Raw genomic sequence first — 18,231 nt, 5'->3', positions numbered from 1 at the left:
CCACAAAGGAATCATAGCATTTTACTGACAATCATGATGTTGATTTTCATGACTTATACTTGTTTTTGTCATTTTGTTAGTATTTTGTGTTGAACATATATGCTTGAACATTACTTTTTGTATGAATTGATGAATTTATCTTATTTGTCGGTATTCTATGTTTAATAATATTTAATGTACCAGGTTTTGTATAATTTACAGGGATATAATTTTTATTTTATTTTATTTTTGGCTTGAATTTTAGAAACATATTAGAAATTTATTAATGAGTTTCAATATTGTTATTTTTTAAATTAACTTTAGAAACGTATTGCTGCTAAACAAAAATAAAACAAAAAATATTCCGTTTGAAATCTGTTTCTAATTTTTGTAATGGTAATAATTTTGTTTTAAACCAGTTTCTAAATTCTGAAATGGAATTACAACGAATTTAAAAACGGATTACCAATATACATTATTCTGTTTTAATTTTTAAAAATTAGGAACAGATTGGTTTCCATTTTCAATCCGTTTCTAAATTTAGAAACGGAACATTTTTCTGTTTCTGTTTAAATTAGAAACAAGGGTTCTGAAACGGAATATAGAATAACGGATGAAATTGAGACATGACAGATTATTAGCTATTTATGAATTAGTGAAAGGTGAGACATCTTAAAGTGAAGTACTCGCCTAAAGAATTCAAGTGCCCGAGATTCGGATAGTGAACTGTGAAATCATGTTGCTTTTGACTCCGTCCTTGAACCAAGATAGATATCGTTCCAAACCCCACTCCTATGAAAAACCTAGGAAGAGAGAGGAGAGAGAAGACATCGTAATGAAACCTAGGGGCCCTTCGTTGGACACTTTCTCTTTCTTTTGGATCTTCCGGTTGGATCAAAACAAAAATAGGATGTAGTCGATGAATGAATCACACTAATCACCAATTACAACCTCATTCATCGTCAATCGATTTGTCCAAACTTGGTGTTGCGGCGACTGTTTAGTGGTTGGTGGCAGAATTTTTCTTTCACAAAGTACCATGTTCAGGCTTTCTCCGTCTAGGAGGGACATTGAGGTTGCTAGGCCTGGGTTTTCGAAACAAATAAATTCCATTTCAAATCCGTTTCTAAACTGAATTAACAACAGATTGAAAATGAAAAATCTTGTTTTAAATGACTTGTCTACTATTTTCTAAAAAAAACATTGTGAACCAAATAAATAATCATGTCAAAATATTTTAAGTATTCAAAGGTACAAACTCATGATAATGACCAGAAATAAGCATTTGGTTTATTTTTATACTTTATGCTGATTAAAAATTTAAAATAAAAAACAATTTTAAACTAAAGTTAACTAAAACAAATTGAATACGGTTATAACGGCTGTTTTCAGCTAAAAAGCCTATCATGATCCACCACCTCCAAATCTTCCACCCTTTTAGCAAAAGCTTGGATCTGTAATTAATAATTTTTTTCAGAATTGGATTGTTAACTTTTAGTTAAGGAAAAAACTCATCAAAACTATCATTGTTTTTCCAAGCATTCTAGAGGTATAAATAGATGGATTTAAAAAAAAATGAAATATGTATGTTACAAATTTAATCACTTTCATTTATTAAGAACAAGTTTGAAAGTAGCTTGGAAAATCCTCAAGATTTTGGTTAACGTGTATCTTAAATTAAAACATATACAAATACAACATGTATTATTTATTTATTTATTTATTTTTGAAAGTAAATTATTCGTGTACTTTAACCAATAAAATCACCCTTGTCTTGTTTTCCATGTGCAACTCCAACCATCTATGTTATGTAAAAGATTTGTTAGATTTGGGTGGCACACTTTAATGAATTCAATCTGGTCGTTGAACAAATATCACTCATAGTTATTCTTCAATTATTGTAGTATTCATTAATTAATCTTAAACACAATAATTAGAAGAACAACTCAAATTATGATAGGGTGGAATATGCAATTATCAATGATTTATTTATTTATTTATTTATTTATTTCCTATGGTGAAATCTCTTTTTTTTTAATCAATAAATCATATCTTTATTACTTTGATTTGTAAATTCATAAACAATTTATTGGGTAAATAAAAAAAAAAAATTAATGCCTAAACTATGAAAAGAAATTGTTAGCGCAAAAGTATAACAAATCAAAAAAGCTACATACAGAGGTGGCTATGGAAAGTATTTGAAGGTTATTTTCGATTGATGCTACATTTTAGCATATGCTAAATTAAGTTGAAGGTTTAAATTATTTGAAGACAATATTTAGTTGGTTGGTGCTTAATTGAAAATTTATGGAGAAGATTGAAGGTTGATTGGAGATCAAATTAGAATGGTCGAAGATTACCTAAAGCTATCTTTGAAATAATTGAGAAGTGCTGGGCATGGGCTCCGGCTAGGGCTTGAAGACCTAAGTTTGAGTATCTTACTAACATGGAAATGGTGAGTTCAACTGTTTTCTATAATCGAGATGGGGGGATTCAGCCGGAAGAATCAGAGGTGTATTGAAATCATGTTGGAACTAAATGTTGTAATTTAGACAATTTCAGTAGGGTGTTGGACTTAGTTGTTACTCGGTTACAACACGAGTTGTACCACCAAATTTGAAAGTTGTGGAGAATTGAGATAGAAGAAGAAAGTTTTCTAGTATGGTTTTCATGGAAGATGATAAGACTCAACTCTAGGAATCATGATGCTTGAGAAAGGCGTGGGGGAAGAAGTGTATCTTTTGTACTTTGTATTTGGCTATTCTAGTGGATTGTTCCTTCGTACTTAGCTTGTAAGTATATAATGCCAAACTGCGTTATCAAACATTTGTGCCTCTTCATCATTTGTGGTGTATGTGCTTGATTATAAAAATTCTAGTAACCCATAACCCTTAGGGAATTAATAAGGTGTTTGTTTGCGAGAAATGGAGTTGAGGAGTAATGAAATAGGAATGAGAATAAGGGGAAATGGATTAAAAATGAATAAAAAACTGTGTTTGATTAGAGGATATGAGAGCTTCGGACTTAGTTTGTAAGTATATAATGCCAAACTGCGTTATCAAATATTTGTGCCTCTTCATCATTGTGGTGTATGTGCTTGATTATAAAAATTCTAATAACCCATGATCCTTAAGGGAATTAATAAGGTGTTTGTTTGCGAGAAATGGAGTTGAGGAGTAATGAAATAGGAATGAGAATAAGGAGAAATGGATTAAAAAAATGAAATAAAAAACGGTGTTTGATTAGAGGATATGAGAGACTAATTCATTGGTAACGAGAAAAGTAAATAGAAAAAATGTGAGAAATATCTTTTATGCCCTTATAGAAATAAATATTAAATTAAAAAATATATTAGTTAATAATATTATTTTAGTTGTAATATGTTATCATTATTTTTATAATTTAAATTTTTTTAATTCTTATAATTAATTTTACAATCAATTAATTATTATTATTATTATTCAGTTTTTCTTGCAATATAAAATGAATGATTATGATTATAATAATAATAATAATAATAATAATAATAATAAAAAGAATGTTTATTATTATTAATTTTAAATTTTTAAAATTAAACATACATAATTTAAACAATAAAAAAAAATTAACCTCAATTTAAAGTGCAAGCTGGAACTTGGGTGAAAAAAAAAAATCTTGTTATGTGTTTTGCTGCATAACTTATAATTGATAACAATTGAATGAACAACTATTAAACAATTGATAAAAAGGATAAAATGGTCGTTTATTGTTCCAGATTAGGCAATCCTCAAGTTTTTTTGATGAATGCCAATTATGCTTCTCCTTTCATCTCATTTCTCCAACCAAACAACAGTTAGGTTCATTTCCAATCTAATCCCACTCCATTCCTTGCAAACAAAAGCTTGCAAATGGTTTGAAATTCTATAGAATCTTTAAGCATTGTTTAATCTTCATAATTCTACAACGATGTTTAATTTATTTAGAAAAAATAATTCCATAAGACTTTTTGAAACATTATATAAATAACTTATTTATATATTTTTATTTACAAATTAATAATAAATTTTTTGCGCAACCAACTCACGCACCATAAAGACAAACGGCGCTTGTCACCCTTTAAAAAAACAATTTTTAGTTAAAAAACAAAAAAAAGATGTGAACAAATAAAAATTACATATCATATACAAATAATTCCATATTTCTAAAGAAATATGGAGAAAAAAAACCCCTCATAAATAATATAAATAAATAAATAAATAAAACTTCTAACAAATAACCAATGTTAATTAATCTCTTCCCTTATTAACCAATCCACAAAAAAAATCAAATAATCCTCCAAAAAATTAAATAAATAAATGTACATTCCCACTTCACAAATTCTACCCCATACACCCCTCCCCTTTTGTTGTTGTGGTATTATTTACATCATAAAATTTAAATCTAATTCACCCCCAACTTCCTCCCATTCTTCATCTTCTTCATCTTCATCTTCTTCACCAAAGTCCCATAAGCCCTAACCAAATACTTCCTAAATCTCTCACAATCCACCCTCACATTCTGCCCATCAAGATACACCTTCTTTGTCACTTCCCATCCTCTCGCATTCACGCTCTCCGGATCTCTCACCACCGCATCCTCCTCCCCATACTCCCTCCACAGCGAGCTCTCCTTCCCTTCGATCTTGTACTCCATGTACTTCAACCCCATCCTCTTCGCTGGCGATCCCGTAGTAGCTCTCCGCCGCCCAATCCGTCCCCAATGGCACCACCTGGATGAACACCTTCCCTGGTCTCATGAATAACAAGTGCGTCATCGCCGCCCCGTGCACTCCGATCATCGCATCGCTCGAGTTCAACGCCCTGTAGATCTTCGCCAACTCCGTCGTCCTCTCCGGCCTCAGCACTTGCACGGCAAACCCCACCTCCTCCGCCGCCTTCACTACCTCCTCCTCGTTCTCGATCATTCTCGATCCGTTCCTCGCCACTATCACCATCTTTGGCCTCCGATCTCTCTTCGCCGGAGCTGGTTTCGATCTCGATCTCGATCCCTCTTTTTCTTCTTCTTCTTCTCGCTCGATGTATCTGATCCTTGGCTTGTAGGAATCGTCGAGAAGGTTCCGGAAATCACGGATTGTGTGATTTTTATCCATCTTGGCCGGATCGATGGTGAGCTCGTCGTGGATTTTCAAACCGACGATGGCCTCCGGGAAGCAATGAGTTCTCCGATCGTTGGTGAAGTCGATCGGAGGATGGTCGGAGAGTTGGGAGAGGATGTCACCGTACTTCGTTATCCACCAATCGTGGTACTCGAGAATGACGAACACCACCTGTTTGTTGAAATGCCCAGCAGTGATATAAAGCGGAAGTATACCATCGTTGAATTCATGGTAAACGTTGCCGGTGTAACCTCCGGTGGAGAAGACAACGGCGGGGACATCGTGCACAACATCGCAAGCTTGGACGCTGCCATTGATAGTCTTCAGATGGAGCTCGTCGATGGTGGCCATGGTGTTAGCTTCCCACTTGCGAGTATAAGGCCGGATTAACTCCTCCTGCTCCTCCGTCGTGGAGTTACGAGGGAGATGAAGGAGAAACGAGTTGGAGGACGAGTGCATGCGGACATCGCCGCGCATGAAGCAGACATCGGTGCGGAAGGCTGTGCGGTCGCAGCAGAGAGAGTGGTTGGAGAGGGAGGAACAAGGTGGGTGCATGGAAGGTGTTTGTGGATTTGCCTCAAAAGAGTCAGGGGAGAAGAAGCGCGGGGCGAAGACGAGTGCAGATGAGATGATGGAGAAAATACCGATGAAGCGGAGGAGAAGTGTGTGTTTGGAGATGGACCGTTTGGCCGAGGCTGCGCCGAGGCAGTCCGAGCATGTGGTCGAGAGATGGTGGTCGACGAGCTTGTGCTGGTGCGGCTGCGCCGCGCGGTGGTGGTGATGAACCATGGTGTTAAAGTATGGTGTTCCGGTGAGGAAAAGATTGGGGTTTGATGTATAAAAAGAACTAGTGTGGTGGGCTGGAGATGGGTGGGAAATAAGTGGTTAGGTCTTAACGGCTAGCTGGTTGTCTTGGGTTTAGGATTTGGCACGGATCTTGAGATGGATTGACGGTGGATATTAGTGGTTGGACGGGATGAGCAGTTGATCTTTGAATGAGATTGGTTGGAATTTCGACTATTTATTTATTTGTTTATTTTGATTTTCAGGGAAAGCGTGTAAGGTTGAACACGGAACGATGACCGAGTAAGGATGTGGCTGGGTTTGCCTGACAGCTGACAGGTTAGTATGTCTGTATATTTTTTTTTTTATTATTTGCAAATTGATAGTTTTATGTTTTTTAGGGTTGCTTTTGCAATTATTGTCATGTGTTAGAAGTCTGTTGGAGGGTGTGTGCACTAGTGGACATTCTTTTCAAGTTGACAAAATTAGATTTTTTTTTTTAAAAAAAATTTATATATGGTTACGCATGATAGGTTGGTGTAAGAAATAGAGACAGGTGAAATGTGTGCCGAAAGGGACTTTGAGTTTGATGGTTTGCATTGGTTAATTACATTTAGTCAAGTTTGATTTGATGTTATAAAATAAGTATTGGTATGATTATTTTTTAATTATTTCGGTTGCTTGCTGACCGATTGGGTTGAGCTTGGCTTGCTTAGGCTAATTTAAAATTACTAAATTTGAGTTTGAAAATGATTTAATTAATAGGCTCAAATTTAATTTCATTGTTTGAAATTTCAAACCAAACTCAAGATGCTTCTAGACAATTGCATAAATTGATAATTCTGTAAAATAAAACTTTGTTTTTTTTAAAAAAAATAATGGTAAATCACAAGATGGTAAACTCAACTTTTGAATTGAGAAAAAAATAAGTTATTAATTTTTATTAGTGGAAATTGCCAAAAAAACCCTTTAAGTTTGTAAAATTGCTAGCACAGATTAGTTTTCTGATCCCCAAAACACTCGCTTTTTAAAAGTCTATGTTTTTCGAACCCCGACCGCATAGCGGATGTGAGCGGAGTGAGTTCAAATTTTTGAATGAAAAATGCCCTTGCGTAGGGGAGTCGTGGTGCAGACCATCTCGGCGATTTGAGGAGGAAGTGGGGGTTTTCGGTAGGGGATAACCCCGAGGCAATTTATTGGGCTAGTTTAATTGTTTTTCTCGACTCACGTCTTGACTTTTTCACATTTCGAGTACATCCAGAGTTGTCTACTGCGTGAAGCCTCTGTAATTGACGTTTAAATGACTTTTTCCCTTTCACTCGGTATCTCGAAGGAGAGTCCCCGCATGACTAGTTGGCGTTTCAGTGAGTTCTGATCTAAGGTAGTGAGTATGGTTTTATGTTAAGCGTTATTCTACAGAAGATTTTTAGGTTTTTGTTTTGTGCTCCCATTTTTTGTTGGAAGATATTGAAGTCTGCGAGGATTTCCAGGTTTCGGGGTTTTTGATGATCTGCAGGGAGATTTCTCGGCTGGGGTTTTTGTTTGTTTTGCGTTTTCGTATGTATACAGCTCTCGAAAATAGTTTTTCGATTATTATGATTTGTGTAATATTTATAATGTACGTTTCCGTTTCGTTTGATATGGTTTAGATTTCTGAAATAAGGTTGAGCGTTTAAGAAATGAGATGTTCTGATTTAACGTTTGTTGTCTCTGTTTAAGTATTCTCGTCTCATGTTTAACAAAATGGGTCTCTGTGTAACATTTTATATCTCTGTTTGATAAGCTGAGAGTTCTAGATTTAAAAACGCTTATATTTCAGCTTAAAACTTTTTATGCCAATCTGCGGGACTTTGTGATTATGGCGGTCGAGCCCTAGATTAATGGGCGTTACTATTTGTGCACGGTTGTGGAGACATGGTGAGATTGAAGTTAACATGACCCCTCGAGCTTTGGGAGATTATTCGAAGGACCCAGTTTGCGGCGTTGATTTGGAAGCCGTATACGAAGAGGGCCCTGCTTGATTCTCTTTTTGCAAAGATGCGATGAGTCGCTGATAAATTCGAGGATCGGGGAAAAGCTGCTTTGAGTTTTGAGACCTCAAGATGTGGCCCCTCGTTCTTGAGTGCTGCGTTGCGATGGCGGCACGGTGGTCTTTCAGGAAGAAGAAAGACCGGTCGATTCGAGGCGGTGTCTGATCGAGACCTACGAGGAGGCAGAGACTCCGTCGAGCACGCAGTGCGGCTTGTTCGACAGGAGGGAGAAGAAGATAATTTTTGTCGAACTCACGATGGTGTCTCTCAGTGGGGACGATCCTCTTCCCAAAATACGTCATGCTCGGTTCGAGCTGGATCGTTGATTACGTCGATGATCTACAGGCCGTGGGAGGCGTCTGGCGTGGGCGCGAGCGACGCCTGAAGTGGCTTATGGAGGATATTCAGCGGCAGCCCGGGAGTCGCGAGATAGATCTTGTGGGAAGAGACCGACCACGAGAGTGCGTTAAAGGGGTTGCTCGGTCGCTTAGCGTCTAGTTTCTGGTGGCCGGGAGCAGGGAAGAAAGTCCGTTCGGCGAGATCCCGAGGATCTTTGTGCTACGGTGAAAGTACTAGGAAAGCGAGCGGCGGTGAAAACGAGCTTGTCGTCGCTCGATGGAAAAGAGGTAATAAATGCGTGAGACGATGTCTAACATAAGTCTTTAATGTTTAAACATTTTATTTAGTGTTTAACTTTAGTATTCTGGTTTAACTATTGATACATGCTAGTTTAAATATTTTTGTTCTCCGTTTAATTATATTCTATAACGTTTAAATATATAGTTTTTATAGTTTAAAATGAATGATCTCGTGAAATTGTTTGGTTTACGTATGTTAGTTTCTGAGTGGTTCAGTAATCTTTGAAGAAAGAAATATTTGTTGGCTTGACCAAGCGGATGGATGCCGTTGCTCAAAGAACCACTTGCTCGAAGGCGGGGATGAGGAAGGCGGCCTCTATCGATGCCTTGTTGGGCGCCGTTCTCCTACTTCCCGACCCACGCGCGCCTGCGTTCATCGGCCCTGGGCAGCAGCCCTCCCCTACCCCGGCGGATTCTGACAACCCACCACTGCAGCAGCGGTCCAAACCGTACCGTGGCGACCCCCTCCGGCCAGTAGCGGCCAGCGTAGCGTTAGGGCGAAGATGTCATGCCACTCTTATGCGAGCGTACGCGGATATTGATGACCCGAGGTTTCCCTCGGCTTGCCGCTCGTGTGGAAGCATGGAAGGGCGTTCTGAGCCGGATTTTGCGCCGTCTCGAAAAAAAACGACCACCGGGGACGAGCAGGCGTCGAATTTGGCGGCAGCGACGTCGTGGGAAGGTCGTTCAAAGCTGCCCACGTTCGAAGAGACTTGCGAAAAGAGGAGAAGCAATCTGCCTCAGTCTCGGCATGGGTGACGATGGAAGACAATAGCTGACACCAGTCGGTGATCGCATTCATTGAGTGCATGCGCCGTTGATGACATGGCCGTGGCGATTGGAGGACATACGTAGATGATAGTGGCCGTTCTCGCGTGTTGGAGAAGGTCGTTGACTCTGCTTCTCGATGAAATGCGTCGACCGGTGGAGCCAGTGCTGAGAGATGCGGCGTCAGATGGACATGATCCACTGAAGGTCGAGAACAAGTTAAGGGTGTGTCTCCGATGATCTTTGTTGTCGTGGCCCGCGGTTGAGAAGATCGTCGAATCCGTTCTAAAGTGGCCGTGGCCCGGCAGATTACGCGTGACCCGGCGAGACACGATCCACGCATGCAAGAACCGTGTAAGGAAGTGTCTGCGGTTGATCTTGTGCGCCGTCGTCCAGCGTCGAGCGAGACCCGATCCTGACAAGAACGACAATGTAAGGATAGTGTGCCGGTTGATCTTTGTCGCCATCGTCCCGCGTCGAAGGAAGATCTTTCGATGAAGACCCAAGCCGAAGCGAGCGAGAGAGATGATCGAGTCGATCGAAAAAATTGGACCGAGTGGCTCGAGAGCTTTTATTCGAAGAAGAAGAAATGGGTTGGCTCGAGTCGTCTTATGAAATCGTGACGGGGAGTTGATGAGGATCTTCCTCAGGCTGCTATGGACGAGTAAGTGTAACGTTTTTATGATATTGTTTAAAGAGTTTCTCATGGTGTTTAACTATTACCTAATAGTGTTTAATACCATTATGTTATCGTTTAAGTTTTTAGCCTTACCGTTTAATTATATATAATATCATGTAACGATTGATAATATCGTTTAAATATTTCTGATATGAGTCTTCTAATATACATTATCGTTTAACCTCGACGCATCGTGTGGAAGAATAGCTGTCTATCCACTCGCTGACAGGTTATACTATCGCTTGAGGGGAAGGAGATGGTCGTGATGATGTGATGGGACGCTTTCGTGTCTGTACTACAAAAGTCGGTGAGCGAGCCATATCACTTACAAGCAGCCTCCGTCATCGAGACCGCTTGCGTTGTTGTATGTCAGCGGAGCGACGCCGCATGACGCCAATTATAGCTATGATCGGGGATCTTGTCGCGCTGACTGCGTAGAAGTTAGATTGTCGTCCTCCAGATAATCATAGAATGGCCACTTCCAGTATCAGTCGTCACAGACGATGATAAACAAGAATCGAGGCATTATTCTTACGTATCGGGAATGCGATAAGGACAGCGTTGGACATGGTAAGTTCTTTAATTATGTCCGATTAATACTCACGTTTGGTATTTAAATCGGTGATTCTAATCTCGACTTACATATCTCGGCAGTAGGAATCTATTAGACCTTTGTAGCCGATATGGAGTTTAAGCGAGTCGGCGACATGCGAAAAGTGCCCGCTATGCGTGCGACAGAAACCCCAGCGCGAAAAACAAGGAAGCGTCGATTCGCCCGATCTACGTCGATGCGGTTTATCGGCAGTGCGTGGGGTGAGAGATTCGACTACATGCAGACAGGGCGTTCCTTACGCTCGGATACGGTATGTTACCCGCATACTTAGGAGGGGCGGCGCGATCCATGTGACAAGGGGTACGTCGCGAGCGGGTTAAATTGCATTTTTGAATAACATGTCTTGTATATACATTTACATCGATTTTGTTTTCAAATGTAAATCTGGACAAATTCGATTCATTGTTTTCGTGTTCGAAGAGCATGACTTATATATCTTAATGTAAATTTTGTTTGTTTTGAATTGTAAAAGCGGGTTAAATTCCATTCGGTTTTTATTTCGTTTGTTTAATTTTACGTTGTGATTGTCATACATTTCACTTTCATTGTATAAATATAGTATATATCGTTTAAACATCGAGTTTTAAATATTTTCAAATTACGGTGTACGTTTAAAATAACACTTTCTGCATTTAAATGAATGCACTTATTGTTTAACTAAATCACGGAAAGTTGCCCGTGATACACGATTCGATTCGTTGTTTTTGTTTTCGAAGAACATGACTTGTATATCTCGATGTAAATTTTGTTTGTTTTCGATTGTAAAAGGCGAGGTTAAATTTCATTCGAGTTTCATTTCGTTGTTTAATTTCGTTGTAGTTGTGTACGTTCAGTTTCATTGTTTAAATATACCATATATCGTTTAAACATCGGTTGAAATATTTCAAATTACGAGTGTATCCGTTTAAAATAACAATGTCTCGTGTAAATACATTCAATTCGATTATAAATACACAATGTTTCCACTGTCGTCGATCGGTTTATTAACAATGCCCTGGTCGGCGACGAGTTTTCGTGCTAAGATAAATCGATTGTGGCCGGATCCTTGGCAGGCTATCGATGTAACTCAGCGGACATCAAACGCTTGCGACTCGATCCTCTTTCGTCTAGGCCGCCCAAGCTGCCTTCTAGTCCAGCGGTCGTAAAGCGAAGCTCGCGATTCCGTCTGAAGAGCTATCGTACGTCGGGTATGGGGAATATAGCTTCCTTGTATGCCGGTTGTAATTGTCGACGGTGAAGTACCACTCATGACATCGATGTACGTTGGTGTCATGCTGCGTTATTCTTTGCTAGTGACATGTTCTGAGGATACCATAAACTTGCCTACCGGCGATGAACAAGTTACGATGGCGAGATCCGCGGAGTTCTTTGCGTTGGTCGATCGACCCGTAGCGATCGTCGACACAGACGACCAACACGAGATTTCGGTACGTCCTCAACGATGATCTCTAACCCGAATGTATGCGGGCGTAAGTGGGTCTCCCGTTTGGTCGCTTGCTCACGGCGGTTCACATAACGTCTGCGTCGACTTGAACCTGGCAGAATAAGGTTAAACAAAGGCGATTGATGGTTAAATAATTACATCGACGTGTTTAAACATTATTGTAATTAAATAAACGAAAATTATTAATATTTAAAAGTCGAGAAAAAGTGTAATTAAACAAAGATTGAGAATGTTTAAAGGGTAATACTAAATGTTAAGTGTAAATCAACATTCGCAGACCTTACGGAGTCTGACCAGTTTTAAATCGGCACGTGAAAATGACGAGCTTCCTTGATCCAAGCATTGAACGACTCCGCGACGTTCGAGATACATCTCACCCAGACGATCACCTCCGAGCAGAGATAATTCGACCGATGTGCCATATCCGATTTATTAATCGACCCGTTGATGAGCTTGGGTGATACGGCTGCCGATTCGTTAGCGGTATCGTCGAAATCTTTAGCGGTGGATGCCCAGCGATCGCGGAAGCATATGACGACACTCACCCTCGATGCCTTCCCAAGTCGACATTGGCTTTCGTAAAATTGGCCTCCAAATGTCGAAGGCGATGACTGCATGTGGCGAAGAAGGGAAGACTCGTCGATTGCGTCTCACGAGGCCCTTGGACTGTCCGAGCACGAAGGTAATTATCTCATGATAATCTCCATGCTCGTATAAGGCGTCGTGACTTAGATATGAAACCAAGTCCGATTGGCGTCGGCCTCGTTGTCGACTATACAAGGCGGCGTGGAAAAACCATTAGTTACCATCTTTCCATCGGCAGCCAGTGAGTGTACCCGATATTTTTTCAAGGAGGTGGGTACCATCGAGAAAGCAATGACTGCAAGCCCTCTTGAATCCTGATACCTGCCTTGCGAAGAAAAGAATGCGACGTTTAAAAGCGATCACGTCTCTCTCCACGATCGCCATGTGCTGGGGATTTGTCTCGACCCACCTTATCCACATACCAAAGCAAAGCGATCATAGTCGGAGATGTCACTGCCAGTCGAGGACCACCGGGCGTACTCTTTTTCCCAACCAAGCACCTTGTATGGTATGTGGACACCATGTTCCTGACATGTCGCCGAATCGTCGATGGCCTGTATCTGAGGGACCCGGTCCCTCGAGCTTCACGAATCACTCGTGCGCTAACCCATTTTTGGACGCTTTCGGATGTGACGCTCGAACCTATGCCACCAGCAAGTGTGCTGGCGGGTTGATTGTCTTGATTCGAAAGTATTTTTTGTTATACTCTTTTGATGCGTGAAGGCGCCAGCGGCAACCATCTGCGGCTGCATTCCGATCGCTCGATGTTTTTCGATTCTTTATGAATTTGAAGTCGAAAATTCCTTTTAGATTGCATGATTTCGAGTACATCCCTGAAATGTTCGACAGTCAAAAGCGTTGACCAATATCCAGCGACAACACTTTCGAATGATCGGCTGAGGAAGGAAGAGCATCCCACCGCGTCGAGTCGCCATGGGATGAATGGGGCGCTCAGCGAGAATCGAATTCCCGCCAGACACTTCGATCAAATGAAAAGATCAATATGTTAAGCGGAGAATATAATGTTTAAGCGATAATGACAATAGTTAAAGCGTTAAATTAAATACTTAAACAATTAACTAATAACGTAAAGGACTAGTCTGATATGTTAACAGATGACGGACGTATTTAAACAATAACGACCTCAGACAGTGAAATAATTAAAAGAAAAGGAACTTACAACGAGTAAACCTCGTTTTCATTAGGATCTGAACAGTAGCACATTTACGTCTCGACGACAAGATCGACTACGACGACATTTGAAGATGGAGTGGGACGTGACGATATCCGATGGAAGTCGACATCGTCTTTCTATTGAGGCAAACCGTTTTATATCCATCGCGATGTGATGTAACTTAACCACGATGAGAGAAACTTGGGACCCCATCGCTCACATATCTCATTAACACCATTCAAGAAGTCCGAGTAGTGAACATTAGCATCTTCCCTCCCGATTGAATCTAGCAATACCGCAAAAACTCTCCGTAATATATCGATGTGAAAACCAAATCGTCTGAAACCAAAATGAAATGAAGAACAAAAGCGAAGGCGGCCAGTAAGAAGAAGTAGAAGATGTGACAAATGCAAGCGTGACTCGGCAAACAAAAAGTCTTGAGTTGTATGCAGAGGGTTAGATTAGGCGTGATGTGATTGGGCGGTATTTTTCCTCCGTCCCAAGGGAAAAAGGGAAATATATATCGTTATCGCTGAGGAAGACATGTTGTCAGTCGTTCGAATGAAAGTTCTCAACTCAACATGAGTCTACATGTAAAGCGTCAAGCTTTTTATGTTTAAAGCAGATACATATAGTGTTTAAAATAACGGTTAAGCTGTTTAACTAAAAGTCTATATCATGTAAATAATATGTTATTGTTTAAATTGAATACTTTATTTCGTACGGCACGTTGCTAGATGGGTACCTCACGGTCATTGTTTAAACATATTTACGTATTTTCTTAAACACCGTTGTCGTTGTTTAAAGAGTAACTTGGTATTGTTTAACTTTTCTATTGTTTACTGATGAGCGTCTTTTTGTTTCCCACATTGTTTTTACTAGGTCTGCTTTAAATTTCGAAGTTCACGGTCAAATACGATTGTTTCGTTTTATTTATAAAAAGATTTGCAACATTTACAAACATTCTAAAGATTTACAACATTTACAACATTTACAAAGATTTACAACATTTACAACATTTACAACGTCCGCCGACTTTGGACACTCACGACTCGACCCTCGTATAGCGAAACAAGTGTGTCATGCATTCGAATGCTCGACGGTTGCATACAAGAGCGCATCGACTCCGAACTGCAAAAGCGTCTGACATTAAAAAGGTTAAACAACACACATTCATGAAAAGCGACTATTAATCGATGTGTACATGGTAGGGACTTAAAGCGAGCGATCTCGATAGTTAAACACGAGCGTACGGGTTATGCAGTCGGCGTCATTTTCTTAAAGCGTTAACGAGAAAGTCTCAAGTGGTAAATGTCGACCCGTCTTTAAAGGATGTTTCAGCGATCTCCTCCTCTAGAGAATCCTCCATGCAATCACGCAGATATGTGAAAACTTTCTTTTCGTACCCAAGTCGAAATGCTCTCTTAATTGCTTTCCGTCGATCCGCACTTTTGGAGAATCCTCTGCGTTCGAGGCGATTATGAGGGAGGGACTTCGACTAGGCGAAAAAGATAGTTTAACTAGTTCAGAGTGATTCACGGCTAATCGATTCTCAAGATAAGGGAAGAAGGCTCCCGAAAGCATCCCTTTCGGGATAGAGTGGTTGTCCAGTGGGAAGAGGAGGAAAGAGGAGGAGGAGGAGGAGGAGGAGGAGGATGATGAGGACGGCGAGGGTGGTTGTCCGTGGGGAGGTTCTTCCCAGTTATTTATGGTGTGAAGTCCAGCTAGGCGGTGACTCTTCGTGATCAGAAAAAAGTTAAGCGACATGCGTCGAGCATTGGGCTGAGTGAGAGCGAGTCGGGTGTTCGGGAAATTTATGTTACGCGTGCGTAAGAATTAATGCCGTCATTAATTCTTACGCTGTCGGGATACTGTAACTCTTGACCGCTGCCACGCCACTGCCCGACAATTCGGATCAAACGAAAAAGATCAGCGCTTTTCTGCTGAGACTTTTGAGAATTTACTGGCTTTATGAATAGTTATACATATAAAGATAATGTTAAAGCGGAGATGGGAAGTATTAGCGGATATGATAATTATTAAACATATTAGTAAAATATTTAAGCGGATAATAGCAAATAGTTAAACATTATTTAAAATATACTGAATAGATAACCATAAGCAGGAAAGAACTTTACAACGAAATGAACTCGCGTAAGTAATCTCATTCTTCTCTGTCGTAATACAACTTCTGTATAAGCAGAAGAGCAGACGATGGACGCGTACTTTGCTGCCTCGACAATAAAATCGATCATGTTTCATTTTGAAGATGAAGTGCGACTCAGCCAATCCGATGGAAATCGATTTCATTTCTCGTTCGAGAAACCGATTTATATATTTCGGGTATGATAATGAGGAGAATAACAAGATGTAATGTAACTCCTCGGCATGATCATCGAAACCAAAGCGAGAAAAGCCTTGCAAAAAGGTTGAGCATGATGTGATTTGCGCTTTCCTTTCCCACCATTTTTCAGTGCAAAAATGGGATTTCACAACATGAACCCATTTGAAGTGAGCGGTAGGGGGTAAAGGGAAGTTAAACACTAAATGAAGAGTCAGTGGTGTGTAAAAGTAGGAGGGGGTTTTTGGGAAGTTTTGAAAATTACGAGGGGTGAACAGTAATTTTCCCTTTTTATTATTACAAAGTTGGTTATATAAAATTTAATATGACTTATTAGAGTTATTATTTTAATTATCATATTTAATATAATTTATTTTATTTCATATAAAAATAATATATTTTATAAGACTCATAGTTTAATGGTTTTGGCCGTATTTATTACTTTTGTAAAAATATATATATAATATAATTTATTTTAGAAACATTTCCTACCATGTAATTAGCACATAATTAAAATTTTTTTTACTAAAAATTTCAAGGAGAACATTATACAATTTCACTTTTTAAAAAAAGAAAAATCAATAACTGAAAAAAAAACGCACTACTTACAAGAGATGGATTGTTCTAAGAAGGCATCCAAAGGTGCTTTCTTGGGGATGAGGGTAAACAGGCACGTGAATGTTGGACGTCCACGTGGCAGAGTTGGCGGCTAGCTGTGGGGAATAGTGTGGCGCGTTGTATTAGAATCTTGTCTTTGGTTTTGCTTCCCAACTTGGGAAACCCTAGATAATAATATATCTAATTAATATAGCAGTCACTGCACAAGATATTCATTTCCTTAGACTTTATTTTTTTTTTTTTATTGAATTTTCATTTGGGGATGTCCTTTTAGACCATACGTCTTTTCTTTGACTCTACAATCCATTACTTGGATGGCTGGCCATGTTGAGAAAGTGACTTTGAAGTTGTAGAAGCAAAAGAGAAATGGCTAATGTAGGGCCAAATTTTCCAACTCATGTTTTGTTTTAAGATATGGCCAAGATATTCCTCTTGGTTTTTGCCTTTATTTTTTGTATTATTAATTGTTGGTCAAATCAATGCTTAGCATGTCAACAGATTTTATTTTTGGGTTTTTGTCATGTAAAGCCAAAAATAAAAATATTGCAAGGAACTTTTCTTCGCCAATACTTCACAAAAATATCTTTCATTTTTAGGGACCTTGGTTAACTTCCGGCCACATAATAGACTAGAATATTCTTTATTTGTAAATAATTAAATAATTTATTTTTTTTTACTTAGTAATAGCATGTTTAATAGTGAATAATTTTTTTTAAATATAAATAAATCCCGAAGCTTTAATATTCATTTGAGAGGAAACATAAAATACTAGTAAAATAAAATATTAGTTCTCGTTTTGCACAAGTTATAGTCTTTTAAAATTGTGATATTGACTGATTTAACTTTTAATGGTTTCTCGAATATGATAGCAAGTCATTAATAGGTGTTTTTGACATCCAAATAAATAGCCGATCCCATCCCACTAGTTGAATAGTCTTTGTTTTTGAAAATCCTAGTTCTGTGGAAGAGATAATGATACAATAATTGTTCTAATTTCCAATAGGGCTAGGGTGGAGAGGGACTTTGAAAGACTTTCAATGAGGATGAGAGGCATCGTTGATTTAAAATTAAAGCCGAATTACATTTAATAAGGTGTGATTGGCTTTTAAAGGAATTGAGCCTAACCGCTAGCTAGTTGTGAATTTATGAATTATGCAATAGGAAATAAGGCAGGAACATGGCCTTTACCAAGTAATAATAATAATAATAATAATAATAATAATAATAATAATAATAATAAAACCACGCTAGTAATTTAAAAAGAAAGAAATAAATGAAATTTTAAAAACATTTCTAAAGTTTTAAATAAAAAATTATTTTTTTCATAGTGATGTTATGCTAGGTGAATAGAGGATTAATGAAGTAAATAATAATAAATAAAATAATATTTATAAATATTTTACCATGGCAAGTTTGCTTATGGACAAAAATGTGAATTGTTAGTT

At 38.9% G+C, this 18,231-nt stretch overlaps 1 protein-coding gene across 1 annotated transcript; it reads right to left on the bottom strand.

The window, feature by feature from the left end:
• Positions 1 to 4,358: 4,358 nt before the first annotated feature.
• LOC120263828 (alpha-1,3-arabinosyltransferase XAT3-like) lies at positions 4,359 to 6,491 on the bottom strand. The gene is given in 2 exon segments (XM_039271804.1): positions 4,359 to 4,683; positions 4,685 to 6,491. Coding segments are annotated over 2 exon segments (1,503 nt in total). The 5' UTR covers positions 5,903 to 6,491; the 3' UTR covers positions 4,359 to 4,398.
• Positions 6,492 to 18,231: the final 11,740 nt, after the last annotated feature.

The sequence above is a fragment of the Dioscorea cayenensis genome, chromosome 6 (assembly GCF_009730915.1).
Source record: "Dioscorea cayenensis subsp. rotundata cultivar TDr96_F1 chromosome 6, TDr96_F1_v2_PseudoChromosome.rev07_lg8_w22 25.fasta, whole genome shotgun sequence".
NCBI lineage: Eukaryota > Viridiplantae > Streptophyta > Magnoliopsida > Dioscoreales > Dioscoreaceae > Dioscorea > Dioscorea cayenensis.
The sequence above is the reverse complement of the archived record's forward strand: the minus strand, read 5'-3'. Positions and strand labels throughout refer to the sequence as shown.